Source organism: Eucyclogobius newberryi, unplaced genomic scaffold (genome assembly GCF_026437365.1).
Source record: "Eucyclogobius newberryi isolate DKJ021-1_F unplaced genomic scaffold, fEucNew1.0.hap1 SCAF_14, whole genome shotgun sequence".
Lineage (NCBI taxonomy): Eukaryota > Metazoa > Chordata > Actinopteri > Gobiiformes > Gobiidae > Eucyclogobius > Eucyclogobius newberryi.
The window spans coordinates 24821721-24829803 of record NW_027315768.1 but is presented as its reverse complement, the minus strand read 5'-3'; the positions used below and the strand labels follow the sequence as shown (position 1 = coordinate 24829803).

The following is an 8083-nucleotide window of genomic DNA, read 5'->3' as shown; positions in this document are numbered from 1 at the left end:
CATGGGGAAATTTCATTGGTGCAATGCAGGTAGATACAGAGGTAGATCCAGAAGAAAAGAACGGATCACTTATAGGAAGTCTGAAAAACACTTTCAGTAGAAGATCTCCTATAAACAAAAACTCCCATAGACAAATAAATAAATACATAAATACCATTGCATGTGATCACGACAGTAATTGCACATGAATAAGTGTCACGACAGCACATAGATTGCACATGAATCACAACAGTAATTGCACATATGACAGAATTGCACATCAGTATTAGGTTAGGTCAGTATTGCGAGTGTTCAGGACTAACAATGTTTGTTATAAAGTCTGACAGCAGCAGGAAGGAAAGACCTACGGAACCTTTCCTTCACACAGCGAGGGTGGATCAGTCTCTCACTGAAGCTGCTCTCCAGAGCGGAGAGAGTGTCCTGCAGGGGCTGACACTCATGGTCCAGCATAGATGTGAATCTAGCCAGGACCCTCCTGTCCCCCACCTCCTGCACCGAGTCCAGAGCACAGCCCAGGACGGAGCTGGACTTCTTGATGACTCTGTCCAGCCTCTTCCTCTCCCTCTCTGTGATGCTGCTGCTCCAGCAGGCCACACCATACAGGAGGGCTGATGACACCACAGAGTCGTAGAAGGTCTTCAGGAGTGGCCCTGTCACTCCAAAAGACCTGAGTCTCCTCAGGAGGTAGAGCCGACTCTGGCTCTTCCTGTACAGTGCGTCTGTGTTATGAGTCCAGTCCAGTTTGTGGTTCAGATGAACACCCAGGTACTTGTATGAGTCCACTCTCTCAATGTCCCGTCCCTGGATGTTCACTGGTGAGGGGGCAGTGGGGTGGCGTCTGCGGAAATCCACCACCATCTCCTTGGTCTTCCCCGCGTTGATGAGGAGGTGGTTCCGCTGACACCAGTCCACAAAGTCCTGCGCCAGTCCTCTGTACTCCTCGTCATCGTCGTCCGTGATGAGTCCGATGAAAGCAGAGTCATCAGAGAACTTCTGCAGGACACAGCTGTCCGTGTCGTATCTGAAGTCTGCAGTGTAAAGGGTGAAGAGAAAGGGCGCGAGGACAGTGCCCTGGGGCGCCCCCACACTGCAGGTCCGAGTGTCAGACACACAGTTCCGGGCTCTCACAAACTGGGGTCGGTCTGTGAGGTAGTCCAGGATCCACTCTGCCAGGTCATACTCCACACCAGCAGTCTCCAGCTTGTCCCTCAGGAGCAGCGGCTGGATGGTGTTGAAGGCGCTGGAAAGATCGAAGAACAGGATCCTCACAGAGCTGCCAGGCTTTTCCGGGTGAGAGAGAGAGCGGTGCAGCAGGGAGATGACGGCGTCCTCCACTCCGATGCCAGGCCGATATGCAAACTGCAGCGGGTCCATGGCTGAGCTCACGGTGGAGCGGAGGTGGTCCAGGACCAGCCGCTCCAGTGTCTTCATCAGGTGGGACGTGAGAGCCACTGGCCTGAAGCTGTTTAGGTCTTTGGGGCGCGGTGTCTTAGGCACAGGTACTCAGCTTCAGGCTCATGTTGAAGACATGCTCCACAACTCCACACAGTTCATCTGCGCAGGACTTAAGGAGCCTGGGGCTGATGCCATCAGGTCCTGCTGCCTTCCTCACTTTAATCCTCTTCAGCTCACTCCTCACCTGTGCTGCTGTGACAGTCAGTGGTTGGCAGGGGGACCGTGTGCTGGGGGGATGGGTGAGTCCAGGCGAAGTGGGGAGCTGATGGTCCGGGGCAGAGAAGCGAAGAGGAACAGATGCAGGGCATTGTCCAGCTGTAGAAGAGGGAGCATGCAGCTGTGCAGGGGGAGGGGCGGGTGACCGATCAAATCTCAAGAAGTGAGCATTTAAATCATTCACCCACTGTAGATCCCCCTCTGTCTGGGCAGGGGGGATTTTGAAGCCCGAGATGGTTTTCAGGCTCCTCCACACTCCCTGAATGTTCTTCTGCTGCAGCTGCTCCTCCTCTTGTAGCCGGCCTCAGCCTGCCTGATCTTCCTCCTCAGCTCCTACTGCACAGTCCTCAGCTCCTCCTTGTTCCCTGACCTGAAGGCTCTCTTCTTTTCCTTCAGCAGAGCCTTCAGTTCACGGTTAATCCATGGCTTGTTGTTTGGAAAACACCGCACTGTCCGGGAGGGAACAACGTTCTCAAAACAGAAGTTGATGTAGTCCGGGCTATAGAGCTCAGTCCAGACAGTGGTGCTGAAGCAGACCCTCAGAACCTCCTCGCTCTCAGCAGACCACATCCTCACCTCACGGGACACCACAGGCTGCCTGCGCACGATGGGTTCATACACAGGGCTCAGATGTACAAGGTTATGGTCCGAGCTGCCCAGGGGAGGGAGGGGGGAAGAGGAATAAGCCTCTTTGGTGTTGGCAAAAAACAAGTCCAATGTTCTATTCTCTCTGGTGGGGCAGGTGACATACTGGGTGTATGTTGGTAGAACAGAAGAGGGAGTTGCATGCAACTGCAGCGAAGGGGATGAGAGAAATGATTTGAGAAAGATTGAGAAAAGAGGGAGCGTTTGAACTCGACATTGTTAAGGACAAGGCTGGGACGTTGCCGAGTCCCTATGAACAGTGTTTAATCTGCTTTAAATTGAGTTGTACAACCTGGTCCCGCCACCAGGGGGAGCTGAGAGGTCGAGCTGTTGCTCTGGTGACGTCATCAGCTGCACGCCTCCGAACCATGCTCCAGACGTGGAACCAGGAAGTGCGGAGGCTGGCAAAAGTGGACATTTATCATCGTAGGTCTGAAAGGAGTCACTCTTTGAGTTCGACCCGATGCAGGCTGGGCGCCGGTGCGCCGCGCCTGTGGCGCACGGGGCGGCCTGCGAAAGCGGCGCGTGGAGCGGCCCGTGCAAGCGGCGAACGGGGCTCGCGGCGCGCGGAGAATCGGAGAACGGACCTGCGTTGGCGGAGAATCTGGAGAACGTGCTTCTGGAAACACGACCGACTGAAGTTCGACTGGGAACAGGTTAGAATCTGATAGAAAACGGCTGATGATTTGTTCAAGCGAACGCTCTGGCTGACCGTCTCTGTCGAGAGAGCAGAGACAACAAGAGATGCTGGGATTGGCCTGTGTATATATAGGCCTTCTGGGTAATTAGAGGCGTGGTTAAAGAGTGGAGGTGTGGTTGCTGGAGAAGAGGTTGAGGCGTGGTCCTGCTCCCGAACCCTCATCAACTACACACCTCATCTATCAATCTGAGAATAGTAAAGTGCATATCTGTATATCCACCCTATGTTTTTATTTTATCTTTTACAGTTTTTTACGATTGAATAAACACAATTTTGATTGTTTTGTTTTATTTAGCAAAACCCTACACACAATTAGCACAACCACAAACCCAATTAGCAAAACACCTTATCTCCTTTGCAAAATGAAACACTCTTGTAAAAACTATACACTAATTTATCAAAACCATATTTTCTTACCATATGAAACACACAAGTTGCATATGACTTAACTATGTTTGCACCAGTTACACACCAGTTACACACCAGTTACACACCAGTTACACATCAGTTACACACCAGTTACACACCAGTTACACACCAGTTACACACCAGTTACACGCTGCTGTTGAAAACCTTAAACACTTTCGGCTAATCCTGCTTCTAAGTGCACAGAGTCGTATGGGTGAAGTTCACCGTGAATTTGCAAAACATGGCTCGGATTTGCACAACTGGAAACACAATGTCTGCTCACACTTTGTGCAAAACAACACACACAGTGAACACTACACACACTTGTATGCATGACTGTAGACACCACACAGGACACAAGACTAATGCTGTTGACAACGTCATTCATTTTTTTCCATAAACTCAAGCAAACATGGCAAAAAAGAAAAAAAATTCCAGTTTTCATGAACATTACATTTTATCCAGTACAAAAAAGAACCCTCCCAAACTCCTCCCCCTCTTCCTCCTGCTTGAAGTCTTCCTCTTCCTCTACCTTTACCCCTACCTCTACCTCGACCTCTGGCACGGCCTCTGCCTCCTTCTTCTCCTTCTCCTCTTCCTCCTTCTCATCCTCACTCTTCCTCTTCCTTCCATTATGGTTCAGATTGGTGAACTCACCTGCTGCATTTTTATAGTGCTTAAATCTGATTGGTGTGTCTACAATTAAGCGATCTTGTGTTTGGTCACCTAATGACTGTGTTCAATGACTTGGCACATGGGTGTGGTCATTTGGCACATGGGTGTGGTCATTTGGCACACATACATGTTATGGATCAAGATATGTTTTATCAAAACATAAGATTGTTGACTAAACATGAAGACGTTCCATGGAGGCGCTTTGTTCTCAGCATCAAGAGGTTTTTTGCTTTGTAAAAAATGAACTTGAGTCGTGTCAAATTAATCACTCTTCCCAACAATGGGCAGTGATAACAACAACTCAGCCTTATAAATACAGCATTCTATCAGTCTGAGGGAACAGAGAGTTGAGGAGTTGAAGTGTAAGTAATAACCACATTTGTGATATTTGTGGATTCATGTTTAGTGCAACTAATTTTGTTCTTGTTTTGCAGGAAACTGGATGAAGAAGAAATGGGGAAGTTTGGAGTTTTGTTTCTGTTTTTAATGTTGCAGATTAGTAAAGGATGTGCTTCAGGTAAGACATTTTGATGCATTTTTTTGTCTAAACAAATGCTTTTGAATACTTTGTTTTTTTTAATCTCACACTGGAGAAACACAATTGTTACAGCTCTTACTACACTGTATTTAATCATGTATATATATATATATATATATATATATATATATATTTATTTTTTTTTATTTTTATTTTTTTTAAGGTAAACGGAAAGAAGAAAGAAAGTATTAGTAATTGTCAATGTCAGTTTTAAGATGTGTGGACCAAACATAGTAGCTTCGATATCAGGTGGGGGGGGGTCTGTGGTCTCTTCATGCAGCACGTTTGAGGGAAAGTATTTATGACCTCAAAATAAAGGCTTTACCATTTCTATTGCATCCTAGTCTTATACCAAACCATTTAAACCATGCAGGCTTATTTGATTTGATTTATGGAAATAACTGGGGCCAATGTAAAAAATAATAATTGGTTTTAGTTGAGAAGTTATAATAAGATTATAATTATGAGATTAGAAACAGTTGTAAATAGATGATGGTTCTTTTTTTGCATTCTTATTTGACTGATGTAGACTGCAGGTTTCCCCAAGTTTATCAATACAAATTTTCATGTTATAAGTGACTCTAAAAACACAAAGTAGGTTATGTATATCCAGAGTTTACAGTTTTGATTTATTCGTAGATGTGCATGTGACCGGCTGTGATGCCTGCCACGCTGAAGCCACCTGCCTGAAGCTGGAGGAGAGTGGAGACACCTCAAGCACGACCACAACACTATCCTGTTTGTGCAAAGATGGATTTGTTGGCGACGGGATCAACTGTTACGAAGTGAAAGAATGTGGCGCTGACTCCTCTTGCTGTAGCACAGGCTTTAAATGGTCCCCAAAACAGGGCTGTGTGGATGTAGATGAGTGCTCTCTCACGCCATCTCCCTGTGGTGCGTCTCAGCTCTGCCAGAACACACAAGGATCGTTCGAATGTGTCAAAAGTCCCGCTTTTCGCACAAGACGCGCAAGCCTGTTTGTACAAGCTGTGCAGTTTGGATGTGGTGGCATTACATGTCCGCATGGCATGGACTGCATTACTCTCAATGGGACGTCCCGCTGTGCTGATCCCTGTGAGAACTACTCTCCTCTGGATGACCCCTGGCGAGCAACAGATAACCCTTACACAGGGCAACCTAAATGTGACAACGATGTTAACTGGCAGGGCTGGTATCGCTTATTTTTGTATGGTTCCAGTGCTCAAATACCAGAGAGCTGTGTAGAGCAATTGATGTGTGGTACCCATGCACCTATGTACATAACAGAGCCTCATCCCACTCAGTCCAATTACATCGAAAGACGTCATGTTTGTGCAACTTTTCACTCCAGATGCTGCTACTTTGACCCCCCAAGCATCCACGTCAAGCGCTGCTATGGACATTACTATGTCTACAGACTTGTGAGACCAAACGGGTGTTCCTTTGCTTACTGTGCAGGTAATGCTTGAATTTGAACTTTACATACTGTGTTCACCACGAGGATGCAAGTGCTGTCTGTGAATGTAAGCCTTAAGTTTAAAATGGCTTTGTTTGTGAAGACGCTTTGTTCATCTTTGTTGTAAATCTGTCTTGTAGTGCGTGATCCAGAAATCCAAGTCTACCAGCTCATCTGTGGACAAGATCAAATCCAAGTTACTCTGAACAGAGCAACTGTGTCCTCCTCTGGTCTGGACCCACTGTCTGGTCACCTGGTGGACCGCAACTGCAGTCGATCCAGAGTGCAGAATAATACTGTGTGGTACGAGGTCGAGCCACGAGTAGGAGTCTGTGGAAACACCAGAAGCGTAAAAGCTCTTCACTGAACTGTTTTAAACTCTTATTATTAGTGCTGTTTGTGATTTCCTTTATTGTCTTTTAGACCAACCAAACACACGTCATCTACACTAACAGCTTATTCCTCTATGGTCACAACAACTCTTTCCATGTCCCTGCAAGTCTCCCTTTCTCATGTGTGTATCCCCTGGAAATAGACGCCAGGCTCAATGCTGCTCTCAGACCCTTAGTGTAAGTCTGTGGACGCTGACAAAAATCACAATTAGCATACCTTATTGCTATAATTAAATCAATTTAAGTGGGGTTTTTTTCTCCTTCTTTACAGACCAACCGGTGGCATTGTTGCATCCGGCGAAGCCCCAAGAGCATTAATGTCTCTGTACCGGGACTCGAGCTTCTCCAGCACTTATCCGTCCGGCAGTGTGAGTTTGCAGGAGGGCCAGCCGCTGTATGTCGGTGTCTATGTGGAGGAGAACGATATCAATTTTGTGACTGTTCTGGACGACTGCTACGTAACATACACCTCCAACCCAAATGACCCAATGAGACAGCCTCTGATCCAAAACAAGTATGTGTTTCTACAGTATAAGAACTATAATAACAGGTTTAACAGCATACTATATTGTCATTTTTATCTCGTAGGTGTTCGTCTGACCCGCGGCAGGTGTCAGTGGTTGAGAGTGGGACTTCTCTTCGAGCTCGTTTCTCTGCTCTCTTCTTTGTGCCTCAGGGTCAGTACAGGATGGTCTACCTCCACTGCCAACTCAATCTGTGCAACCCCGGCCCTTGTGTCCCAGTAAGTCTCTCCACTACATCATTATATGAACACAAGATACTGTCAGCAGCGTGTCATATTGGGGGAAAACACTGGTAATGCAATGGAAAACACAACTAATTCATTCATCCTGTTTTAATCCTACGACCTGTTGTATTAAACAGTGTCTCTTTTTTGGTTGACAGTCCAATATTTTATTTTATTTTATCATAGTGGTAAATATGCAATATGCCTAAATAGTTTTGTTCAATTTCTGTGTCTTTCCTTGAACAGGTTTGCTCTGGAAGGGCACGTCGCTCAGTTTCTGAAGGTGTAGCAATGCAGCCACTTTCCATTGGACCCATCACATGTGAGTAACACACAACTTCATCATTCATTATTAAACAATGAAATTAATATTGTTTTCTTCTCTTTACAGGGGGAACTAACTGAATGTGTTTTATGCTTTCTGCAAATATATCTATGTTACTCTCTGTCACTGCAATGGCTCAGAGCAGCAAGACAATAATAGCCTGCAAATGAATTTGTTTTATAATAAACATTTGGGCATAGTAAGTAGAAATTTAAAAAAAATGATACAAGTCTGTGTAATCCCCTCATTATTTATTCATTTTTCTTCTTGTTTGACCTTGGAAATATAGAGAAGCTAAATTTACAAGGGCCTTTGATCACACACGATATATCACACACACACACACGATATCACACACACACACGATATCACACACGCACACAATATCACACACGCACACGATATCACACACGCACACACGATATCACACACGCACACACGATATCACACACACACACGATATCACACACGCACACAATATCACACACGCACACGATATCACACACGCACACACGATATCACACACGCACACACGATATCACACAC

The 8083-nt window shown here is 46.1% G+C and overlaps 1 protein-coding gene across 1 annotated transcript; it reads left to right on the top strand.

Annotated features, from left to right (window-relative positions):
• The first annotated feature begins 2779 nt into the window (after positions 1–2779).
• LOC140359077 (pancreatic secretory granule membrane major glycoprotein GP2-like) lies at positions 2780–7709 on the top strand. The gene is given in 11 exon segments (XM_072443953.1): positions 2780–2972; positions 4068–4071; positions 4534–4616; positions 5277–6077; positions 6080–6139; positions 6213–6421; positions 6496–6641; positions 6736–6978; positions 7053–7206; positions 7459–7534; positions 7604–7709. Coding segments are annotated over 11 exon segments (1983 nt in total). The 3' UTR covers positions 7618–7709.
• The last annotated feature ends 374 nt before the right edge of the window (positions 7710–8083 follow it).